Source organism: Delphinus delphis, chromosome 7 (genome assembly GCF_949987515.2).
Source record: "Delphinus delphis chromosome 7, mDelDel1.2, whole genome shotgun sequence".
Taxonomy (NCBI): Eukaryota; Metazoa; Chordata; class Mammalia; order Artiodactyla; family Delphinidae; genus Delphinus; species Delphinus delphis.
The window spans coordinates 5,105,530-5,131,525 of NC_082689.1; the positions used below are offsets into that span (position 1 = coordinate 5,105,530).

Genomic DNA, 25,996 nt, shown 5'->3' on the forward strand with positions numbered 1-25,996 from the left:
GAAGTGAGCCTGTGAAAGGCAGAGATTTGCGAAAGGAAGCACAGAGGTGAGAGCACACAGGACCTGGCCCTTCTGGTCTCCGCGGCACCCTGTTCCCACTGGGTAAACTGAGTGGATCAGGTCTGTTCATCAGGGAAGAGATCTGCATTACAAAGCTTCCCACCGGTTAAAACTTAGAGTCTGCGCCTCAAGCAATGCCATCCAGAGGTGTCTCTAAGTCTTCCCTCGGAGCTACTGAGAAAAACATGCAACTCTTCCTCCCATGAGATGTGAGTTTTGCAGACCACGCAGTCACGAGGCCACCAAAACTGCCTGCTGCCAAGTGGGGAGACCCAAGCAATGGGAGAGGCAGGTTCCTCACTAGCTCACGTGCATCAGGTGATTAGGGGCTTTCTCAAGCTATACACCCATCCCCGGAGCTGCTCCAGGTACATAAGTGAATGAATTCCCCCTTTCTACTGAAGCTCAGTGAAGCTGGTCATCTGTCCTTGCAAGCAAGGGATTCTACACTACGACAGTGAACATGAACCAGACCAGAGCAGGCAGCTGCCTGGGTGAATAATGGACTGGTCGGCGGCCACGTGGTTCCCTGGATCCAGAGCCGCTGCCAGCAAGACGACAAAGTCAGGGCCCAAGGTCATGGGCCGATGTAGCAACGGACCAAGGAGAAAACACCTGGTGGCAATTCAGCTTTGACAGATCCAAGGACTATTTTCTAATTTGCAATTAAGTCGTGCACTTAAAGGTCTAAAAAACCATCTTGGGACTTAAAATTTCTCTAGAAAAAATAATTTCTAATTTCAAAGGTGGAACTTTCTAGAACCCAGTCTCCTTTTACCTATTAAAGAAATGGTTTTGTCCTGAGGTGTCTTAGGAAAGACACGGTTGTGTTCCCAGCATGCACGCTACTATTCTGGGGTCTCTGTCAATCAAATGACATGAAGGAGGATGTGTGGGCTACCCTGGGAGCCCAGGGACACTTCCCGCCTGAAGCCAGCATGCAAGGCTGCTCAGCTGACCAGGTGTAAATCACCACCGTGAATTACAGTTATTCATCCAGAAGCTTCTTCTCCCCTCTGGAACACACACACTGGCCACAGGTGCCATGCCCAGCTCTCAGTAGGCCCTCAGTTTCCCGGTGAATTAATTGTAACAATACGGGACAATGTGTTCTAAGTCCCAAACAACCAATTCAAAAATACATTTTGTCCTGCCAATTTTGTCAATGCCAAAACCATAATCTCCTTATTCTAATTTTACAGCTGTCTTTTTCTTGTTTAAAATGAAGTAGAACACCCTTCTCTCTGATGATTTCTTTGAAGTTCTAGTGATTATTTCAGTATCTTTGCCTATTTTAAAGGCACTATCACCTGATCCTCAGTATGGCTTACGTGTGAGGGGACAGAGTCAGCAGACGGTTACACAGATCAGAACCATGACAAGAATCAATGATATTCCTATAGTTAGGGACTGAGTCAGCATCTGAAATAATTAAAGAAGATGGCTGAACTGGTTTCTGCTTTATCTATTAAGCCAACCTTCCGGTGGGCTCTTAGTTTTAAGGCTTCAGATAATCCTCATTAAAAACTTATCATGTACTTATGATCACCTGGTTGCAAGTAAGATGGTAAAGTTACGCTGAAACATTTAACTGGCTAGATTTCAAAACTACTCGAATTTTATTAGTGTTTACATATTTTGTTCATTGGAACACTGAACAGCACCAAGAACGTGTTTAGAAATAAACCTAACATCTGCTGAGCAGTGGTAGCTCACAAAAATGTTTTTTAAGTTTATTTGATTTGGAAAGGGTTTCTGGAGCTGACAGTTTAAATGCATTTCACATGTCCCAGAAAATAAGGCTGGTATTTACCACATGGCTTGTTTCTAAGAAACTAAGTAAACATTCATTTTTAAAAAATGACTTCAGATACCCATGCTCCTGAGAAGGCTTTTGCTGCCCTGACGATAGACACATCTGTTGGGAAACAATTCCAGGCAGAGTCCTCAAGGGAAGTGGCAAGATTAACAGAGGGACGTCCAGCTCACAGTGACCTGATGGCCAGCAGCCGCTGACCTCAGAGGAAGTGACCATTAGAACTGCAGCCGGTGTGTGACGTCCCGGCTAGGCACGGGCAGGGCACAGTGGTAACCCCAGGGCCAGTCACCCTCGGGGGGGCACCCTCGGATTGGAAACACCGGAGAGAAGGCTAAGATGGGGCTGTCTCATCCATCACAGTGGCCACCGTGCTCTGAGGCCACATCCAACCAGAGAAGCTCGTGACCCTGCAAGCAGCCCAGACAGAGTCCCCACCGCCCGGGTGCAAGAAAGACCTCAGAGAACTCAGCCCCATTCTAGAAGCCCTGTGGGGATGGGGGGCCAGTTTAAATTCCATCCTTCTTTCTAGTTTCCAAATGGCCCGATTAGGTCCCAGGCATCTTGTACAGCTCTCTACTGTCATGACCTGAGCTGTGCTTGAAGCTGTTAGAATAACCGCACTGGTGAGGAGAGACAGTGCCTCGGGCATATTCGAGCCAGGCCTGAGCTGGTCGAGGACCAGGACGCCTGGGGCACGAGCAACCGGGATCGTGACCTCGTGCCTGGTGGACACGAAGTCCTGAAGCCACACCTGTCAGAACAGCCCAGGAGGCAGGGCTGCCCACCTGAAGCAGAAGATGGAGGAGCGAAGGGGCAGGACCCTTATTTACGAGGTACGCGTCCCTGAGCCCTCCCTCCGTGCCAGGGCTAACGCAGTCTTCTGCACGCTTACACTCATATTCAGTCCCTACAAGGACTGGGGAGCAGGGAGGAGTAAGCTGAAGTTCAGGAGGATGGGTAACTCACCCAAGGCCACAACGACAGTAAGTGGCTACGACAGGCTGGGAACCCGGGTTTCAACCACAGGCAAGTGCGGGCCTGACACGCGGGTGAGAGGCGGTGCCGTCGCAGCCCTCGTGCTGGCACGTCCCCCATTACCGGGCTCGTGGCCGGAACCTGCAGGCTGCCGGCCTAGATTCGGGGCTGCCATGGCCTCGGAGCTTTCTTACCCAAAAATGTGAATTGGTGAAGAGCCTACAGGAAGCTGGAGTCATTCACTGAAGGAACGAACCTCTGATGGATTCAGCTCCTGAGGACCTGGGAACGACAGGGTCAGCCGCCCCCAAGTCACACCAGGCCGAGGCCCCGCGCCGCAGCAGGTGGCGAACCCACCTGTGTCACACCTGGATGAGGGCTTACTCCAGATTCCAACGAAGGGGAGCTCTCAGACAGCGTGACATCATCCTAGCACTTCCCACCCATTTGGTGGCCCTAAGTCCTTGAAAAATTAGCCAAGAGCAGTTAACTTTATCGTCACAGGAAGGTCGGTCTCTGGACGTCCTTAAAGTTGTTTCCACCAACCTTAACACCAGCTACTCAGTCTGCTGGGCACTGTAGTGCATCTTAGAGCTAGAGGCCCCTTCCCCTCCTCCACCGCCATGAGAGCCGTTGCTGGGCAGCAGCCTTTGTGGGCCCCAGGTCCCCTGCGTGGCCCACCGTGGGAAGCACAAAGGGAGGGGCACACAGAGGGAGACGTAGTGGGACAAGGTCTCAGCAAGGGCTCAGCTCTGAAGCTCAGAGCTCTCGGGGACACCACCGTGTCCCGGTCTGCAAGGGAAAGTGTCTCAGGTGGCCCACGTTTCCATCAAATTCCTACATAATACTGGGCAGCCTCGGTTTTCTTTCCTTTTCTTTCTTATCTTGAAGGAAGAGAGCAAAAAACTGCGGCAGGCCCGTGGAGTCTGCGGTGGGGGAAGGCAGGGTGCACAGCAGACATGAAGCGCACAAGCACGTGAGATGGAACTCGAATTACACGCCCAGACCCTCATTCACTGTCCTAATTAGCAGCCACTAATAGGGCACTGGATGGCAGAGGAATAATTTCCACCCGATTCTTTCCATCAGAAGTGAGTGACAGCTGTGAAATTCCATCAGAGGTGTGACGGTCACACGTACACTAACCTAATGTTTGTGACGTTCTAGGAGACCAGCCATGAGCATGGCCAGTGAGGTCTGGGGCAGCGAATCGCCCTTCTTGTCACCAAGAAGTAACGGGGCAACTTCAACAGGTCCGGGTGCAGCTTCTGTTTCAACACCAGATGTGTAATACGCACATACTATTACGGGTTAAATTCTGTCCCCTAAAAATGTGTTCCAGTCTGAACCCCCAGTACCTGTGGGCCTAAATCCAGAGACGAGTGTCTTCATGAGATGAGGGAAACCTGGACACAGACCCAGGGAGAAGGCCCCGTGACGACACGGCAGAGACTGGAATGATGCGTCCACAAGCCCAGGAACGCCAAGGGCTGCCAGTCACCCGGAACGTGGATTCTCCCACATTCCCTCCAGAAGGAGCCAACCTGTCAGCAACTCAATCTCAGACTCCTGGCCTCCGGAGCCGTGAGAATACATCTCCACTGTTTCAAGTCACACAGTTTGTGGTAATATGTCATGCAGCCCTAGGACTCGGATACACACATGTATCTCACGCACACGCACGATTAAAAGGGTATTTGCCTGCACAAAAATTTTACTCTTTGGATTATTTTTGTGGACTTACAGGCTCCCTACTGGGTTACCCACTTTTGCATTGTTAAGCCACTATTAAAAAACACACATAAGGGCTTCCCTGGTGGCGCAGTGGTTGGGAGTCCGCCTGCCGATGCAGGGGACGCGGGTTCGTGCCCCGGTCCGGGAGGATCCCACATGCCGCAGAGCGGCTGGGCCCGTGAGCCATGGCCACTGAGCCTGCACGTCCGGGGCCTGTGCTCCGTGACGGGAGAGGCCACGGCGGTGAGAGGCCCGCGTACTGTAAAAAACAGAAACAAAAACAAACAAAACAAAAAAACAAAAAAACCCACACATAATATTTAAATCCATTCCCTCATTTCAGTTGTATCTTTAAAATAATCTAAATTGTATGAGTCAGCTGCCTTTGCCACGGGGATAAAGTACCAACCCAAATGCATAACACGAAGCACAACAGGTGTCATCCTCTGAGAGGTGATGGAACCTGCACTCTGGCGAAGGCTGGGGGTCCGAAAACAGAAGGCCCTGACCATCTTCACCCTCCCAGCAATCTAAAGATGCCCACCACAGGTCAGAGTAACACTAAAGGACATTTACACATTAATTAAAGCAAAAGAAGAGCCTGTGCAGACGAGAGAAGGGCAGGAAGCGCCAGTGGGCTGTGTGCACAGGCAGAGCCCCCAGGAACACGCCTCCCATGTAAAGCCGCTGCGCTGTACGGGGCAGGCAGTGGATCACTCCAGCCATTTTAAGAGGAAAGGGGGATGAAGCTGCAGGTAATAATAACAGCAAGAAAACGGAGAGGTCTCACAGCTCAGCCAGAGGCCAAACCTCTCGGTCTGGCGACCGTGACACACACCTTCAGCTGCGTACTAACCTGACCCTTTGCTACGAACGAAGCTGCAGGTGGTGCTGAGCTGTAATCGGCTTCATCAACCTCCCGCACACCCCAGAGAGGATTCCCTTTGCTCTGATGTTCCCCATAAACCTGGGTGATGACACAGAACACTGCAGCTCCAGAACATTCTCCGTGGAAAGCTTCTCACTGAAGCGAGCAAGGGTAATCGATGGATGTTAATGCATCCGGCAAGGACTGAAATCACTTTGCAGCCACAGGCTCTGAGACCGGGGGCAGGGACTTCTGTGTGCCAAGACGATGAGAAAGCAAGGCTTTTCTCATTCATTTCCTTTTGGAAACGACAAATTACGGTTCCCTCCTGCTGCCACGTGGGACTCGCCCCAGTACATGGACAGAACATGGGAAGCAAAGACATTCCCACCTGCCTGGTTCCAGGGCGGCTGGCCTCTGGGAAACAGGGAGTCGTGGGGACTAAAGGCTTCCAGGCACCAGGCGGCGCCTCCTCACAATTCTTCCGGGTCCCGGAGGACCTGACGCACGTCCCCTGGGGGGACCTCTCTACGCTCCTGGCAACGTCAAGGAACAATCCCCTGACCTCTCAAACGGTGAGAGGACAGGTGGCCAGGTGGCAGGGCCAGCTCCTGAAGGGCGCGAGCAAAGATCTCGGACAATCTTTTCCCTGACCCAGGAGCCCTTGGGCACAGACCCCACTGAGGGGTGAGATGTTTCCACTTTGTAGATGAAAGAAGGGACGTCCCGTTACCGAACTCGAGAATGCATCCACCCTGTAAAATAATGTACTCTGAAAATCGTAGGATACCATGAAATTCCCAGAGTAAAATGTGTTACCTGGAAAGTCGAAGAAGTAGGGCTGTTACAGAGCACATTCAGGTCTCCCCACTGGGTACAGTTTTTACTTTTGATGTGCGAACGTTCAAGAGAAAGGCTTTTGTGTTCATCAAAATATAAGGGCTCGCCACAAAGAAATCACAGTCAGGGCCAAATGCGATGGCACAAACTGAACGCCCAAAGGAAGATGGCAAAAGCCACAGTAAGGACGAAACAGCACCACGCGGGGAAGGGGAAGGCGGCCACAGGCGGGAGAGCCGGGACCCGCGCCAACCACGCCAGACGTCGAACGGAGCACAGGAGAATCCAGCTCGTGGCAGCAAAACCAGGGCCCAGACCACGAAACCTCCAGGGACCCCCGACCAAGGGGTCCCCTCAACTGAAATCCTGAGCATTCCAGGGCACACAGGCAGCTTTACTTGAGGAGGTGATCCTCTCACTTGCAGTCCAGCTAATGAGTCCATCAGCAGCTCGTGTCATCAATCTACACAATTGCTAGACCCGAGGAATAAGGAGAACCCCCAAGAAAAAGGCTCTAAACAACTCTCGGGTATAGTCAAAATGACTATGGCTAAAACCCGCAGTCACACACAAAGGCACAAATACACAAGTACAACCCAGGTACGGATTCCAGGAAAGAAGACGGCCAACTTTCTCACCTCTCTGAAGCACGTAATTTTCTAGCATCTGTATCCATTTCTCAGTGTCTAGCTATGCTTTTCCTCATTGATTCCCACACCTGAGCCCTCACTTCCAATCTCCCTTAAACCATCATTTCAATACGGATAACGAAAAACGTAGGCCTTTCCCTCATGTGACCACCACGAGACTTTCATGGTGGGATCGCAAAATGCTGCAAAGTCACGGCAGAGCCCCACGCAACGACTGCCACAGAATTCCATCTGCCACACTTTTCTGAACGGTTACACAGTATCCAAGACAGGAGTTAAATACTAGAACAGGTGTTACAGGAAACATGTGAAGCTACTCAGCACTACTGCTAAAAAGACATCTAAGGGACAAAACAGGGTGAAATGTTGAACTTAAAAAAAAAGGAAAGGATCAAATGAAACAAAATAGGATGATATACACAGAACAAGGAGGGAAGGGAAGACTACAGCACAGAGTTGTGTCTCTCCTCGCTCTTCAAACAAGACAAGCGCTGCCATGAAGAAAATGTATAGTTACCTGCGTCCATATCTGCAAAGAATGGAACAGCCAGTAAGAAAAAGAAGGAACCAGAAATTCAGTGTCTCAGAGTTGGATTTTCAAAGGTTACATGGAGAGAAAATATAATTTAGAAAACTGTGTGTGGACACTCTACCTGGATTTGGGGACACGGGAGCTAAGCGGTTTCCTAGCATTACTACCATCATTTTATTTAAAGCAAAAAAACAAAATATGGATATGTTAACTGAAGAAGTAAAAGCCTCATGGCAAAAGAAATAGCTTCTTCTCATGCAAAGTGATTATTAAATGTTTACAATACAATATAAGGGGGAAAACATACTCAAACACATGGTGGTGGGTCATCTGAAGGCTCGGATCTATGACTAAGGAACAGTACACACAAATTAGGTATAAACTCAAGATCTAGATCAGAGAAACGTCCAAGCAGTAACAGTTAAAGGAGCGACACTGGATTCACATCTGAAGGGACAGAACTATTCGGTACGAAATACATTCAACAGCGTTCATGGTTTGACTCTATCTGCTCCAGATGCCGAGATGGTCAGCGAAAAATACTACAGAAGAAGCAACGTGCCTACGGATCTTTACTGCTTGGTTATGTTGTGATTACTTTTCTCGACATGGGATACGTCACAGTAATGATTTAGAATATGCTAACAAAAAATTCAGAACACTAAACTCTCTAGAGGTGGAGACTGTGTGACACACGCAGCATACCTTCGGGAGACTCCTCCTGGACGTACGTGCCGGTCAGATAGCGATGCACCAGGGCCGACTTGCCACTGGCTAAATTACCCACAATGCCCTGAAACACAGAAATGGGCAGTCACTGAGGAGTAGTCAGTCTATCATGCGATTCAGCAACCTGCAATAGAGAGGTTAAAATGGACGCAATCCTGAACACCACGACCAAGCATCAGCGGGATGGCCGAAAATGGGCTAAATGCTTCTGCTGGAGAAGAAGGGATTCCAACACCTTCAATTAACCTCTCACGTTTCATCAGCCTCTACAGCCTGAAGAATCAACATGGTTAGAACACACACTGAATCCCATGAGTGCTGGTTACACCAGGAAGGTGTACAGTGCGTCAGCCCACCAACACGTATTGTGGACCCTCGAAACGCTCAACAAGGTACGAGGTTCAATGGGGCGCAGTGGCAGTGCAGAGCCACAAGGGGATTGGGAGGACGTGCATTCCGTCACAACTCTGGGGTAGGATTTGCAGCCGGGTGAGACTAGCTGATAAAGAGCCACACCAAAAAAGCACAGTGCCGGGGAGGGACCGGAGGGGAGAAAACTGGACCAAGGCGGGGAGGGGAGGAGAGCCGGCCTGCATCTCTGGACACGGGGTCCACACGGCAGGACAGAGCAGGGACCCACGGTCAAGGCGGCAAAGGTGTTTGTGCTGGATGGAAACCAGGTCAGCATGACGTGAGGCCCACTGTACCAGCAAGCGGGAACTCACAGGCACCGGCACGCAAGGCTGGCTTCACCCTGCCTTCTTCAGAGAACGCTCCCGTGTTAACACAGGGGACACACCTGGACTCAGGTGGCTGTCCCTGGGGAGGCCCTCCCTCTGCTCACGATCTCACTCCCCCTCTATCTTCTGTGCAAAGACTCTCCTGCATTTTAATCTTTTCCTCCCCGGCTAGAACTTCCCCTCTGCATTTAAGCATGATCCAACCAATTCTCTCTTGAGGAAAAGCAGGACGAGAGACCTGCCCTGGACACAGGTCCCCTGCCTACGAAGAGCCTGCCTCCCTCTCGCCCACTCTCTGACCCTACCCACCCCCAGCCTGCTGTTTTGACCCTATGGCTACAAGGACACTGCTCGAGGTCACCGAGGACTTCTGCTTCTAAATCCCCTGGCCCTCCCCTTGCTGCGTCACCGGAAGCTGTAGAGGAGATTCTCTTTCTTCAAACTTCCCGCTCTGGGCTTCCTCTTCAAATTACCCCCAGCCCACGCTGGCTCCTTCCCTAGACCTCCTAGATTCCCTAGATCCTGGATTCTAAGTACCCCCCTCCAACCAAGGGAGCCAGGCTACATCCCACCTACTCCCAGTAAGCTATGGATACCCACTCTCATTCTCCAGCCCCACCCCCTCTCAGGTAAACCCCTACACACCTACACTGGTACTGAAACCTCAGCATGTCCAGACCTTACCTTTCTCTCCCCAGTCTGCTCATCATCCTGTGATCACATCACCGCTCAGACTCCCAAGCCAGACACCTGGACGCCGTCTCCAATTCCCACCCCGCCCAGATGTGCTTTTGAGGGTCTCCACACTCCCACCCCCACCCCCACCACGGGGCAGGCTGTGCGTCCGTCCACTGGATCCTGGGAGAGCCTTTAGCTTATCTCCCTGCCTGGGAGCTCCCCCTCTTCGCCCAGAGAATACCAGAGATTCTTTAAAATTGACACTGCAAAGATGCGACTCCCTCATTTCACAACTCTCGGGAAGCCTCCCACTGCCTGCAGGCCAGAGTCCAAGCATTTCATGAACAGACCACAAAGCGTCTCCCTCGAAATGCTCACGATCAATTCTGCCGCAGGCACCCAGGTCCGGCAGGGACCACACGAACATACCACTCACCTGGGCGCCCCTCCCTTCCCCCGAAGAGTTTTGGGTGGCTTCCCTGCTTCTCTACACACCCAGAACACTTCACACTGACTGCTGACGCTCTTGACGCCACCCCCCAGTACGCGTGGGTCCCCGAAGACCAAGAACTGTGTCTCTGATGCTGGCAAGGACACCTCTCTGAATGCCTACACTCAGCACTGTCTCCGGCCCCAGTAAAGTGCCGGTAAACATGGGATGGTTGGATGGATGGATGGAACGGGGGGTGGGGGGTGTGCCTGGTTGGCTGGATAAATGGGTGACGGTGCCACTAATGAGAAGAACAAACATAAAAGCGAACAAATTTGCCACGAGATTGTGGAAAGTAAGTTAAAACCTGATCTAAAACCCTGAACCATCCTGTCCCTCCCACCGTCATGGTCCTTTCGTCCTCAGCTTCCCACTCCCTGCTTCGTCCTCGATATGCCAGTGACCAAACACCATCCTAACAGGCCTTGCAGACTCCAGACGCCTAGATCGTTCCACATCAATCGCTGCCCAAAATAATACTCCTACTCGTGGGTCAGCAATCGGTTCAGATGTCACCTCCTCTGAGAAGCCTTCCTAATGCCACAGCCTCAACCGGTGCCTCTCCCCAAAGCTCCCTTAGTGCCCTCCTCCTAACGCTACCTTGCCACTTACCTCTTTGTTTCCCCAACATCGGTATGTGGGTCTGACTCTCTCCAGTGCTGACAAGGGACTGGGTCTCGTTTGTGTCTGGTTCTCTACCCCCCAGCATCGCCCACGGCGGACTCCTAGCAACACTGGGTGAATGAATGAATGAATGAATGACACTAACGCCAGTGAGGAGAAACGAGATGCTTTATTACTACAGCTCCAAGCCCCAGACTACGTGGATGGATCCCTTCCTGATTTGACTGATGTCTTCCCTTCGCTTTGGGCCTCTATAATCTGAGAATTTCTACCTGTTAATTATTCTCTTGCTCAAGGGTACCTGCTGCTTAGTCAGCTTCACGCTGAGAAAATCCGAAACAGTATGCCGCAGAATTGAATTTTTAATTAAGATTAGGCTTTTTCTTTCCCGAGGAGGAAAATGTTCAAAATCACTGTTCGGTCTGTGCTTTCTGTGTGTGGCAATATTCCCTCCTTCTTACATGTCAATGATTTGCTAAGAATTTACTCACCCCTTCTAGGGATCAAATCACTCAATCCCGGGGGCGGGGGGGGGGAGGTGTTTTATTTGGACTGAATGGCCATCTCATATGCCTCCTCATGTCTGCGCACCGTGGGCATTATTTTAATTTGAAACACTGGCAGAAACAGCCAGCCAGCTGTGAGGAGGAAATAAAGTGAGGGATGAAAATGCTCTTTAAGCTGTAAAGCTGCACGGGGATCCATGAACTGCTACTGGATACAAACCAGAGAGAACGGCATCAGGCCAGTCTGGGTCTACAGGCTCGGGGAGAAGCAAGGTAACACGGGAAAAGGTGCCCTGAAAATCACAGAACCCTGTATTCTGGTGGCGACGCGTCATCACACGGGCCCGGCATCCTCTGGGCAGGGCTGTGAACAGTCACATCACACGAGGTGTCTTTCTAAACTGAGTTCTCTACTGTCCCACACTTCACCACGTACCAGCTTATACACGTGGTTTGCTGAAAATAAAATCGAGGCTTTTGGTAAAAATCCCAGTTGAGAATTCAATGAAAACGCGCAAATAGGATATGACGGGTTGCTGACAGACGCCCACCTCTACAGGCCAGGGATCTACGGAGTGGTTTCCTTTCCGCCCAGAGGTAAGTGGTCAGCACGTGCTGCCTGGCACACGTCTGCAGGGACCCGAGTGTGGACCCAAAGCAACTGGCCCCCATCGCACAACCTCAGGAAGCATATAGCATGGCACTACCACTCTTGAAAAGAATGCAAACATTGGGGAATTCCCTGGAGGTCCAGTGGTTAGGACTCCTTGCTTTCACTGCCGAGGGGCCGGGTTCAATCCCTGGTCAGGGAACTAAGATCCCACAAGCCATGTGGTGGGCCAAAAAAAAAAAAAAAAAAGAAAAAGAAAGCAAACATTGACATTTTTTCTCTGACAGATTCCAGATGGTTTATGGCTCGCTTGCTATCATGTCACTGAATTGCTGCGTTTCTGAAAGCATCAGGGGTTCCGAGGGTGCTGACCTAAGGGACCACCTGTCCCGGGTACTGTACCCAGGCAGGACACAATCGCAGCCCTGCGGATACACACAGGCTGCCCCGAACAAAGGAGCATTTCTGTAGAGGCTGCGAACGCCTCAGCACAGAAGGGATCTGCTGAGGAGGCCGAGCTGCCCGCTGCACCGCCCAGGCACGAGGATGCCCGGCCCAGAGCGGAGCCGGCCGTCCTGCTGGGGTCTGGGCCGTCCCCGCACGGGTCGGGGGCAGGGCGCCTCCCCCAGAACTGCAGAATCCTCCCCAATTACTTCTCCGTGAGAGGGAGTCCACCGCTCCTGTGAATTCAAGCCAACTTTGTGAGAGTTCTGTTTTAGGACCATAAATCCACACCACCGGTTAACACGAGCGCCCCTACACCTCCAAGCACTGATTCCAGAAAACTCATGCTTTTGAAATACCAGCAGAGAACAGGTTTTGGTAGGAGGCGTCCTCAGTCACGGGCTGCTATGCAGGCTCTGGTAGAACCCTCACCACCTTTAACTCCCCAAACTGGGTCTAAACCATGGGCCTTGACACCCTTCAACTTTAAACTTCAGCTCCTCCCTTACACTGGCCACACTTCAGATGCTCTACAGCCGCACGGGGCCCATGGGTGCCACCCTGGAGACAGAGAACATTTCCAGTTGCAGAAAGTTCTGCCGGCAGAGCTGATGCGGAAGCACAAACTCCAGGTTCAGATACCGGCTCCGCGTCTCACTAACCAGGGCTTCCTTGGGCCCACTCTTAACACGTGAGGCTCCGCCCCCGCTGCCTGGGGAGTGGGGACAACAGCACGACCGGCTCAGGACTCAAGGTGACGGCTCCACCCAGGAGGTACCCCACGTCCCGCACAGAGTAAGTGTCGTCACCAGAACGCTGTTCCCCTTGCTTTACTCCGACGGCAGGACCCCAACCTTTGGCTGGCTCAAGAGGCCGCCTCTGAAACTGGGAAAGCTCCCTGGGGACCTCCAAGCAGCACCTCTGGCCGCGCAGCCGCGATTGCTGACGTCGCTTCCTGACAGTGTCCCACGGGATTCGCTCTGTTCTGGGGACAGCGTCACAGAGCACAGGGGACAGAGCGGCACTGTCCCAGGGCTGGGCTTGCGGAACCCGCGCTTCTGGAACGGCCCCGGAACCGTGGGCGCCTTTGCCTCCCCCCAAGGAAGGAGCCATCGAGAAAGGTCAGACCTGCTGGGAGGAAGGAGCGGGGACGAGAGGGTAGGGCAGGAGGCCTGGCCTGGACGCCTGGCAGTGGCAGCGGGGACACACCAGACGCCCTCGGGCCGGGGGGATGTCAGGGGGCCTGCCCACGAGCCCTCCCTTCAGGCCTTAAGTTTCAAAACCTGTTCTTCCCGGTGACACTGGAAGTCACAGACACACTTGTCCTTGCTCCACCTCCTTGTCTCGGAGGGAGAGGCCAGAAGGGGCCTGTCCCCCGCCCCCCCGGGTCCACCCGTGAAGCACCGCAGGTGGCTGGGGCCCCGGGAAGGGCATCTGAGGGCCTCTGGGGTCACCGGGCAGACAGGCTGGAACTGCTAACAAACCCTGGGGCCTCAGAGAAAGGGCACGTCGGGGGACAACATGCCGAGGCTGAGGGCCCAGGTGGGCCGAGCAGAGCAGGCCCAGGGCCTGGACAGGATGAGCTGACCTGCTGTCACCACGGTCAGTCTGTCACGTGAGAAGTTTAAGACACACACACACACACACACGTCCTCCAGACGCCGCGTATTTCATAACAATGTGATTTTTTAACAGTTCTAGCTGTCCTTTCTTCCATCCCCAAGTGCGGGGGGCAGGTGAAGTGGGGAGAGGCTCAGAGGTGTGGCTGTTAACAGATCCAGTCATTTTTTATTTAAGTCAGTTTAAATACTGTCACTGAAAGAGTACTTAAAGTTCATAATAAAAACAAAACTTTAAATTTTATGCTACTCCTCTGTAACACAGTATACAGTCACACCTTCTCAGTGATGAATTAGAATTACATCTTGATGCCTCGCTACAGAGACTGTCCATGACATCCTGCAAAGGACTAATGAGCTGTGTGCGTGTGTGCGCGCGTGTGTGTGTGAGACAGAATCTCTCTCTCACACAGATACAAGAGACAGTGGTGGGTGGACCCAGCCCTGCACACAAGGCCACCTGCCATCTGTCATGACCGTCACGGGCGCCCTCGGGACTCCAGCCCTAACCTCAGCCTCACCTGGCCCCTCCCCAGGACACAGCAGAACACGGCCCACCTCTGGGCCCCAGGGAATGAGAACCCTGACGCCCACCAGGATGCGGGCTTGGGGCACTCACAGGTCACACCTCACCCCTTCCTGAGCCCCCCTCCAAGCCCCCCTCCTGCAGGTGAGGAATGACCACGCCCAAGGCCAGAGCAAACACTCACCACTTTGAGCTCCGGGACGGATCGACTTAACGTCCATTCCTGGCTGTTCACAAAGGCATCTGTAAAACAGGAGGGTAAAAGGAAGTGAGATGCTGAGACTTACCGAAGTGCAAGGTCGAGATACCCCCAAGGTGCCAGTTTTCAAACGGGAAGGACAGCGAAGACGGTCCAGCCCACCCCTAGCATCACTTCCACCCAGAGAAGCTGAGATGTGCCTGGTTCACACGGCTGTTCCGATTCCAATCCGTGTCCTGCCTCTTAAAACGTAACACACGCTCCAACAACTCTGAAGTCCTGCCCCAGCCCTGTAGGGCCCACCCTGCCCAGGGGTGTTAAGACCCTTCCTATCGCGAATGTGGGCAAGTGTGAGGACGAAGGAAGCTCCTGGCTTTCCTGGAAATGACCCTGTAGCCAGTGAACTTTGGGCCTTTTGGGTTTTCACTAAAATACTCACTTGTCTGAAATCCCCCCAATAAAGTTATGGTAGGTGATGGCTGGAAAATCCAAGTGTTTACAATCCGACACTATGGTTTAGAAGAAGACTTTCAAGCTGGAGTTTTGATCCTTAGAAACATATTATTCAGTTCTCACTGAAGATCCAGTGAGAACACCTTGGGATGTGTCAGAAAGTCAAGGGGGAGGACTTCCCCGGTGGCGCAGTGGTTAAGAATCCGCCTGCCAATGCAGGGGACACGGGTTCAACCCCTGGTCCGGGAAGATCCCACATGCTGCAGAGCAACTAAGCCTGTGCATCACAACTACCGAGCCTGCACTCTAGAGCCTGTGAGCCACAACTACTGAGCCTGTGCTCTACAGCCTGCAAGCCACAACTACTGAGCCCGTGCGTCACAACTACTGAGCCTGTGCTCTAGAGCCGCGAGCTACAACTACTGAAGCCCATGCACCTAGAACCCGTGCTCCGCAACGAGAGAAGCCACCGCACCGCAACGAAGAGTAGCCCCCACTTGCCGCAACTAGAGAAAGCCCGCGCACAGCAACGAAGACCCAACACAGCCAATAAATAAATAAATAATAAATAAATAATAAATAAAGTTATTAAAAAAGAGAGAGAGAGAGCGCTGTTGCTGTGCTTGTAACAACCCAAGGCTGGTTACGTACATTTGGATACATCCACGTAATGAAGGCTAAGTCGCCAACAAAATGTTTAAAACCCCAACGTACCAAAGTGCAGCCATCCCAAAGCTATAGGGTTGGGTGTGTGTGTGTGTGTGTGTGTGTGTGTGTGTGTGTGTGTGTGTGTGTGTGTGTGTGTGTGTGTGTGTGTGTGTGTGTGTGTGTGTGTGTGTGTGTGTGTGTATGTGTGTGTGTGTCTAATACCCACACAAGCTTGTCCATGCTGAGAACACTTCTGGAAGGATTTAAAAAAACTTCACAGTTGCTGATCTAGGGTTAGGGAACCAGGTAGCCTGGGGACAAGGTAATGAAGAGATTTTCTTTTCATTGTCACCTTTTGGTACCTTCCACATTTTCTACCATCTGGCATGAAAAAAAAATTCAATAATATAGTTTTTAATAACCTTAATAGGAAGACAAAGAGAGCAAAGTGGGAATTAAAATGAGCTCCATTCACTAATGCACGGCCGATATTTAAGCACATACCACCAAAGATTATGTTTATCACAAGTATTACATATTCATTATAGATTAAGCAGGGCTCCATTAAAGAAAGACGCGTATTATATAAACACTGCAACAATGTGTGTGGTGCCTTTTTAATTGCAAACATATCTTCCCTCGAATGGAATATATTTGTTTGTGGCAACTAGCTTAATAAAATTAATGCCTGATCTACCTGACCAGATTAATAAAATTAATGCTTGACTTAACCAGAAAAACACATCTTCACTTTTTGAAGATTTACTTTAAAAATGTTCATCACCTCCATCATTGCCCGGGCAGGACTGAATGCTGCCTCCCAAGAGGCTAAATGAAACATAACAAAGATGCAGCAGAAGACGTACACACCAGATACTCCTTCACGCTAGTCCTCTATGGATCGGGACCTTTCTGTGGGCTGGACTCCCTAAGTGGGAGCTACAGGGATGACAGTGCAGCCCCTCTGGAAGAGTTCATCACGGGGTGAGCAGGGTGGGGACCATGGCGACCAGACCAGCCGGCTGCTCTATTTAAGTCCCACGGTGCAGCAATCCTTAAAGGATAAACACACATGCGTCGGGGGCACACACCCAGCAGCCTGTGCATGTGTGCGTGTATGGCAACGCGTGTATGGGAAAGCGCGTGCACGTGCACGTGTGTTCTCAGAGCAGCTAGAACCAAAAGTCACGGAAGATGTGTCTCATTTCAGAAGAGGCCATTCTGCGCTCCACTCAATTCCCCCACTTGGAGTAGAATAATCTTAAGAAAACACATCCCCATGCGCTTTTGAAATGCTACTGGACTTGAATTTAGAATAAAACACACCCAGTAAGCGCTGACTGACTGCTTTTAGCCTGTCGGGGACACTGAGGCCCCTTTAGCTGTCGTCACTGGGGGCCAGCATGCTGGGCGTCCTCTGTAATGACCCAATAGGGTTTAGGAAAAGAAGCCGGTTAGTCATTCCTGATCATTAACATGGCTCCACTTCAGGTTACATTTTATCTCTTCAATTGAAATCATAATAGTGAAAAGAAATTCTCAAAGAACACCAAGATTAGGGAACCTGAAGTAACAGGGAACTTTTATCAGGAGTGAAGAACCCCAACTATTAGCTTCTTCAGAACAGAAATCTGAAGGCAGTTGGAGAAAGAAAGTGACCTCCCCCCCTCCACCCCCACACCCCCACACCCCCCACCCCACCCCCCCACCTCCACCCCCACCCCCCACCTCCACCCCCCCACCTCCAAAGTAGACTCAGGGACTGGGCCTAAGGACACAAGGGGAAGTTATCAGGACGGAGCAGGAAACCAAACTGCTCAGCACTCGGGGGGGGGGAAGTGTTAGGAATTTTAAGCAGAAATTCTCGGCCTAGTTATTCTGAGTTGACGACCAAAACGTGAAATTAAAGGAAAAGACACCAACTCCCTGCTGTCTCACGGGTGTGCCCACAGGTCACACGCATGGCATATTATTTTAGGACTTAAGAAAGGGAATTCTAAACAGTTAAATGTGGATGCCAGTAGAATTCCTTCCTAGCTTAGCCCTATGTTAAGATAAAGTCCAGCGAAGCTCACACATGAAAATGCACTGTATCCACGCGATGCACACTTTTTAAAATACATTTGTTTATTTTATTTATTTTTATTTTTGGCTGCGTTGGGTCTTTGTTGCTGTACACAGTCTTCCTCTAGTTGTGGCACGCAGGCTTCTCGCTGTGGTGGCTTCTCTCGTTGTGGAGCACAGGCTCTAGGCGCACAGGCTTCAGTAGTTGCGGCACGTGGGCTCAGTAGTTGTGGCTCGCCGTCTCTAGAGCACAGGCTCATTAATTGTGGCACACGGGCTTAGTTGCTCCGCAGCATGTGGGATCTTCCCGGACCAGGGCTCGAACCTGTGACCCCTGCATTGGCAGGCGGATTCTTAACCACCGCGCCACCAGGGAAGCCCACAATGCACACTCTTATGATGCTGAGCAAAGAGGAAGCTGCCAGACCTACACTTTCAAAGGCGAAGGTGCTTGGGGTTTGGACAATTCGTGCTGAGCCCCAAGAAAAATGAAATTCAAACCACCTGGGTCATCCCTTTACGGCGTCCTCAGCAGTTTCTTTGTCTTTACGATTCTGGTGAGTGATGATGGAGCAGGCTGTGCACGTGGGGGGCGGGCATAAGGGGAATCTCTGTACCTCCCTCTCAATTTTGTTATAAACCTAAACTATTCTGAAAAAATAAGGTCTCAAAAAATGTAAACAAACATATATGTATATATACAAATACACGCATATATATAAAATATACACGCACATACACACAGACACACAATGAAATGAAGTGCCGAGCCCGGACCCCACCCTGCAGTGACGAGTAAAGTGCAGGTCGCGGAAGACGGCCCAGACAGAATGTATTTACAACACCACACTGTATTTATTCCTGTCTTCGTCCTAACACCGCTGACCACGCGGGTCACTGAGGGATAAACGTGTTTACGCACAAAGCGCTGCTGGAGAGCCAGCTCCTGGTGCCGCGCGGCCCGGGGGAGCCCTGAGAGCAGCGGGCAGCCTGGGCAGAGGGCCGGGCTCCTGCAGATTCCAACCAGCCTCCACCCAGAGGCCGTCTTGACAAATGGAACCACACACCGTGCACCTGGACCACCAGGGTGTGGTCAGCTCTCCTTAGCGTCCCGGAGACCCCCTCTTACTCCAAGCGGAGGGTGTGACTCGGGCTTTCTTAGGAAATCTGAAAGCGTGATGCAGGAGGAAAGCAGGGATTATACCAACACCAGGAGAAACCCTTCTCTGGGCCAGTTCCGCCTCCTCCAAGTAGACCTCCTTCCTCGTCCCCACTGGCCACTGCTTGTTTCCCAGGCCCACGGGCACCCCTGCCCCCGCATCCATCTGGTTTCGTCCTACTGAGGAGCAGGGTTGGCCCAGCTGGGCCTGCTGACCTGCAGGGTGAGGGCAAGCAGACGGCCTTCCACGGAGGGGCACAGACATCCTGGAGCTGGAAACAAAAGCCACACGGCAGAGGAAGGGGCCTGGACCCTGCAGCGGCCCCCGATCCTGGCCGGTCTAGGGGCCCCTCACCGCACCCCCTACACCCCAACGCACTGGCGTGCACCCTGCTGTCCCTGAAACAGCCTGAACCCTCTTCCAGAGGACACGCACAGATCAACCCTTGACGGGGCTCCGGAGAGCATCGCAAGTGAACCCAAAGGATCGCAGAGGCCCTTCCCGGTTCTTCTGAAGGAGACACTGTCACAAAGGACGCGGGCTCATTTCAGAGAACAGCCCCTCTCCCCAGCAGCAGAGCTGCTTCTCTGAGCCCCTGGAGAAGAGCAAGGATGCAGCGAGGCCTTCTTTCCGGAACCTCCCTTTCCAGGACCACCTTCAGCCACACCCTGGCTGCTCTCGGTGACAGAACAAGACCCTGGACCCCAAAGAATGCGAACAGCTCCTGACACCGACAGATGGGAGAACAGGCCTAAGACCGTCGGGGCAGGAGCCGCAGAAACAAACAAAACACAAATCCAACGACAAAGCTACTCGGCTGTTTATTTTTATTTTCACTCCCAGGAGGACTGTCTCCTTTCCCTCGCCTGGACTTTCTCAAAATTCATCCTGAGTACAAACTCCCTTCAGTCTCCGCCTGCTAAGAACACTGAGGGACTCAGCTCTGGTCTGTTTCCAAAATTATTCATATGCAGAACCGCACAGTTAACCAGGAAATGTAAGGCCCTCATTTTACTACACACACAATAGGCGCTCTGACTCGAAAGCCCTTGAAAGCCGTAATCGCTCCCTTTTTTAACAACCCCCTCCCTTTTTTAACAACCCCTTTTTTAACAACCTCCCTTTTTTAACAACCCCCCTTTTTTATAACAACTCCCCTTTTTTAACAATCGCTCCCTTTTTTAACAACCAAAGACAGAACAAATGGGGTGGGGGGTGGAGGGCAGGGACCTGATTCCCAGCTGCTTAATTAGCAACTTGCTGCCCATGGGGGATCACGGACAAATCACCTAATTCCTAAATGCTAGGAACACAGGTGAAGAAATGGTCCAGTGAATAGACAAAATCATAGTGAATTTTACACTGCGTAGAAAGCCCCCCGTTTTCCCCTTGGTGCTACTGTATTATTTTGTATTATTACAGCACCAACTCTTCCACTCTCTTGATTTGATGTATCAAAAGCCAAAAATTCAAGTCTTAAAACTGATAGGATTTTGCAAAGTAGCCCAAAAAAAAAAAAAAAAAGAGTACTTCTTGTCCTTCAGCATTTTCCTCCAATACCTCGGAGTTTATTTAATTGCAGGGCATGAAGATGGCCACAGACTACATTAACCTCTGGGTTCCAGCAATAACCAGGAACCCTGCGTTAAGATCTACCAGGGAGATTACCCCTTCATTACTCCATTTCCGCTGAGCCTGGACCAAGCAGTTACACTCTGACATTCAGAAAAGCATCAAAGCTGTGGTTGGACTTCCTTCTTGTGCACTTCATGTCAAAAATGAGCAACATGGGGCTTCCCTGGTGGCGCAGTGGTTGAGAGTCCGCCTGCCGACGCAGGGGACACAGGTTCGTGCCCCAGTCCGGGAGGATCCCACATGCCGCGGAGCGGCTGAGCCCGTGAACCATGGCCGCTGAGCCTGCGCGTCCGCAACGGGAGAGGCCACAACAGTGCGACGCCCGCGTACCGCAAAAAAAAAAAAAAAAAAAAAAAAAAAAAGAGGAACTTGAGAATAAACACAGCAATCTACTGGCGTAAGAGTACACCTCGATGAAAATGATTGATTATGAAGGACAATCTTAGCAGCCTATCTGGTAGGGGGACTAAAATCCTAATAAAAAGGGATGTGTTTTATTTTCTCCTTGTATTCCTGCCCTGAACAAGAGAGTGAAAGACTTTTCAGGAGCATAGAAATCAGAATGAATAAAAAGCATAAGTCTTCTTTACAAAATCAAATCAAATCTCTTTTGCAATACAGGCAAAGGAGGCCATTCTTCCATCACAATGAATCTGGTCTGGAGACAAATGCTTTCAGTGATTACAAACAAACAAACACCTCAGAAGGAAAACTGCCCTCAGTGCGCATGACTTCACCACTGTCTATGCAACGAGGATCAACCCTGCACAGGCCCGGATGAACGAAGCGCAGAGAGAAAACAGCAGAGAGTCTCAGCGACGTTTACGACTGAGCCTGTGATACTGACGACCGTCCCCTGAGCACTGCTGTGACCCAGGCTCACCTGATGCCACGGCAGCATGGGGACAGGCTCTCACTGCTCCGGGCTGCCCGGCTGCCCGGTGCTGCTGGAGAGGGGCGGTCCCTTGTGAAAGGTCAGGCCAGCAAATCCCTCCCTCCTCACCTGCTGTGTTCCCCCAGGTGTGCTCCTCGCCCCACCCTGCCCCAGACTCACCTGGGACACCTGGCAAAGCTGGCAACAGGTGAACGTCAGCCGGGACCCATCCTATCCGAACTTCAAAGTCCGCATCGCTAACCAGCTCTCTCTGGATTTCTTCACTCCCTCCGCTTTCCAAACTTTGCTAAGCAGATGCGACCAATGTAAAATTCCAATGTCAGGGATTCACACCACGGACTGTGGGAGCCCTGCTTCTCCCACCTGGCCCCAGCTGTCCTAATGTCCAGGACCCCAGAGGAGCACAGGGAACTCGGCACGGGGAGCCAGAAGCCACGGGCTGACGGTGGCCTCCACCTTCTTGGGTGACTTTCCGAGTCTCTCTGACACTGTGTTTCCGCACCGGTAGAGTGGAAGTCCTTCCCCTCCACTCGAAGAGATGATGTAATCCCCTCTGCTAGCCAAAGGCCCAATCCCCACAGTGGAAGCCCTCCTACGGCCTTTGTGGGTGTGATCAAGGAGCAAAGCTGCTGGTACCCCATCGCCTGGGTCCCGCAGCCTCTGGGGTGGACACAGGCCACCTGAGTGCACTGCCTGTGTTGGGACCACAGGTGAGCCCGAAATAGCACGGGGCCCGAAAAGGCCTCATCAAGCCATCGAGCCACAAGTTATTAGCTATCGGCATTCAAAGCAAGCCATTAACTCTAAAGTGAGTAAGACCCGCTAAAAGGTACTGCCGGTTAGTTTCGATCCCAGGCCAATTTATATTACATTGAACCTCCTGGAATTGTCATTTTGTCGGTCAGAAGTGGCTGAGTAGCAATTTCATGTGGTTCACGCTATAGCACGTGAGAATGCAAGAGGAAAGAAATGTATCCATGTGGCACGATGACTCATATATAGCAAAAACTCTGCAGGGCTCTAAAAGAATCCTGAATTCACTGTCTCTCAGCAAAAAACAAAAGAATCAAAGGAACACAACAAGGGGGCTACGGTAAACCAAGAGATCTCTCAATGGACGTGAACTGAGACCATAAAGCCCCACGTCCTGGGCCCCCATCTTGGCAGCAGGAGAACCTGGCTAAGGACCAGGGAAGGGCCAGCGTCGCTCCTGCTGAGGCCCCCGTCTCCACAGCTGTGTCCTTACTCGGGGTCTTTCGCGATCGGCTCCCAGCGCCCCTCGCTAGACAAGGGCGCTCGTCTTCAAGCACACTAACCCAGCCCCCCGCTGGCTCCTGGGCTCACTCCCCAGCAGAGCTACGGGCTCATTTCTTCCTCCAAATTCTCACGCAGAAGCACAGCACGTGGCCACGATTAGACCGTTACGGTCTCTCCTTCCCCCGCAATCCCGTTTGGATCCAGTGGCCACGAATACAGGTTCCAAACAAACCTCCCGAAATTATATTTAAGGGTTAAAAAAAGGGACCCTGAAATCGCAGGTGACTTTTTAAAAACTACATATTATCTCCGGGATTGAGATGTTTGTTTGAAACCTTAAATTTCACAAGAAGTTTTTTTTTAATATTCTTTTTAGCAACAGAAAAGTGAAATAGCGTTTATTTTTAGTTTAAAGCATTCAGAATCCCAAAATATAAAGGGAAACAACAATGGGAAAAAGGAAGCACAGCCCCCGAGAACAGAAGCACTGGAGGAGACCACGGCTCCCGTTGGGCCTCGTTTCCGTGCTGAGACAGGAAACGCATGTCCCTAATAAAATAAGAAATCCATTTCAATGCAGCAGGGAAGAGCCACACTGCAAACTGGTTAATACATTAATACACTGATGACTCTCAACTGGAGGGTTTACCAGAAGCTCACTGGCACAGTTTTCCGTAGGGTGATTTAATTTCTTATTTGAAAATCCCTGAGTCTCTCTAAGAAATGGAATAAACCATAAACCCTTGGGATACAAGATTCATTCCAGGCTTGCCTGGAAGTTCAAGTTGCTTTCCAGTGACCTCAAAGACCCAGAAACCAGTCTCCCACCCACACGTTCCCTGACAGCATCCAACCCCTACTCCTAAGATGCTCCCAGGGCAGGGTGACGCACGCCAGGCCACCAAGACGCCCCCAATCCCACCACCGCAGACACGACCAAGGGCTTGCGATCCCAAGCATCTTCCTTCCCCCGAGCCCTGACGTGACTCAGAATCCTTCTCCATGAGACCAGCCTCTAAGGGGATCCTTTCTCTTCTGCCTAAGGAGCGCCCAAGGCAAACGATGCCTGCCCAGATGAGGTCCAGGGGACGTGCGAGCTTCCAACTCCTCAGAGCATGGCTGACTCCCTTCCCTGCCTTTCCCCCGATGGCGTTCCTACATGCTGCACAGAGCACCTTGCTTCAGAGCTCTCTGAGAACACCACTGCTACGCTGGGTGTGGGAAAAACGGCTTGAAAGACTCGTGTCTGAGGATAAGGAGAGTAGAGGGTGTGAGGATTTGAGAATGGAGAGGAAGAAAACGTTCCTTTCCTCCTTCAAGTATGAAAACTGATGCCTCTCTGCAGCCCAGAGGGGGAGCAGGGCCGCCTATGAAGGACCCTTCTGTGCGGCCCTGACAGCTCTGTGTTTCGTATTTCCTTCAGAAGGACGAGCACTTCATTAGCTGACGCTGCTCCAGAGTATTTTATTCACAAACAACACAGCAATCCAAAAAGCTGTGCAACCTGACTCCATCCGATTTCTGTTCCACGGTCATAAACCCAGGGCGACGGTGGGTTTTGCTGCAGATGTCTTTCTAGAGCAGGCTTTGGATCCCCAAAGAGGATAACCCTATGGTCCTTGCTCTGGTTAACCCAACAGACATCATGTAAGCATCTCCACGCAAACAGACAACAGGCCGGTCTCCAAGCTGAAGTTAGGGGCCTTCTATCAACACCAAAGTTCCTAAAAGAACCACTCTCAGGGGAATGTGAATTGGTGCAGCCACTGTGGAGAACAGTACGGAGGTTCCTCAGAAAACTAAAAACAGCATTACCATATGTCCCAGCAGTCCCATTCCTGGGCATATACCCAGACAAAACTATAATTCAAAAAGATACACACACCCCTATGATCATAGCAGCACTAATATTTACAATAGCCAAGACAGGAAAACAATCTAAATGTCCATCAACAGATGAATGGATAAAGAAGATGTGGTGTGTATGTATGTATGTTACACACACACACATACACACACACACACACACACACACACACACACACACACACACAATGGAATATTACGCAGCCATCAAAAAGAATGAAATAATGCCATTTGCAGCAACATGGATGGGCCTAGAGATTATCATACTAAGCGAAGTACCAGTAAGTCAGAAAGAGAAAGACAAATACCATATGATATCATTTATAAGTGGAATCTAAAATATGACACAAATGAACATATCTATGAAACAGAAACAGACTCACAGACATAGAGAACAGACTGTGGTTGATGGGCGGGGGGATGGTTGTGGGCAGAAGGAATGGGAGTTTGGGATTAGCAGACACAAACTATTATACATACGTGTAGGATGGGTAAACAGCAAGGTCCTACTGTAGAGCACAGGAAACTCCATTCAATATTCTGTGACAAGCCGTATGGAAAAGAATATGAAAAAGAATATATATACCACATAGGAAATGTTCAACCTGGACTTTATGAGGACTTACAGCTGAGCCCTGGGTAAGAGCTTCTGTAAGTGGGAAGACTAACAAGAAGTTCTAAGTGATGGCTGGTGTGATTAATAATTGAGACAATAACACTGGCTGCCACACTAGGGTCCTGAGACAAGGACCCTCAGAACATACGGAGCCCCACCACTAAAATGCCACCTCATGGCCAAGGACACACAGCCTCCTGGCACATCTAAGCAGTGGCAAAATGCTGTCATCTCAGACCAAAGTCAGAATCCTACATTTTGAAAAGATTTTAAATTGTAAACAGACTTTAAGGAGTCTTTAAAACATCTTAACACCTACAATGAAACTGCCAAGTCTTTGAAAATGAAAATGTTTAAATAAGGACGTTTTATGAAAAGGTGTGAGCCAGAAATTGCCAGACAGAATAAAATCGGCAGGTTAAATTCACAGCCATTTTTCTGAGATAGGTTACAGCTGTTTTTCTTATTGAAGTTTGAGTGAACACATGAATTAAAAGGTAATTTTTAAAAATGTATTTATTATTTATTTTGGCCGCACCGCGTCTTAGTTGCGGCATGCGGCATCTAGCTCCCTGACCAGGGATCGAACCTGGGGCCCCTGCATTGGGAGCGCACAGTCTTACCCACTAGGCCGCCAGGGACGCCCCAAAAGGTAATCACTACTATGCAGCTTAGATGTTGCTGGTGGGCAACAACCACTTTATTTGTGAAAGTTAAGACAAAGCTGAAAGAAGAAAATTTCCCTGGTTAAAATAAATC

At 50.9% G+C, this 25,996-nt stretch overlaps 1 protein-coding gene across 7 annotated transcripts in view; it reads right to left on the bottom strand.

The window, feature by feature from the left end:
* The window catches only part of AGAP1 (ArfGAP with GTPase domain, ankyrin repeat and PH domain 1), a 557,152-nt gene that overhangs the window by 356,862 nt on the left and 174,294 nt on the right, over positions 1 to 25,996 (bottom strand). For 4 of the 7 annotated variants that reach the window (XM_060015879.1, XM_060015878.1, XM_060015876.1 and 1 more), the window contains exons 2-3: positions 14,629 to 14,687; positions 8,184 to 8,271 (exon numbers count right to left, since the gene is read on the bottom strand). In XM_060015879.1, the coding sequence (XP_059871862.1) occupies positions 8,184 to 8,271; positions 14,629 to 14,687 (147 nt within the window). Of the gene's footprint in view, positions 1 to 7,463; positions 7,476 to 8,183; positions 8,272 to 14,628; positions 14,688 to 25,996 lie in introns of all 7 variants that reach the window. The other 3 variants (XM_060015877.1, XM_060015875.1, XM_060015873.1) reach the window with 1 other exon arrangement.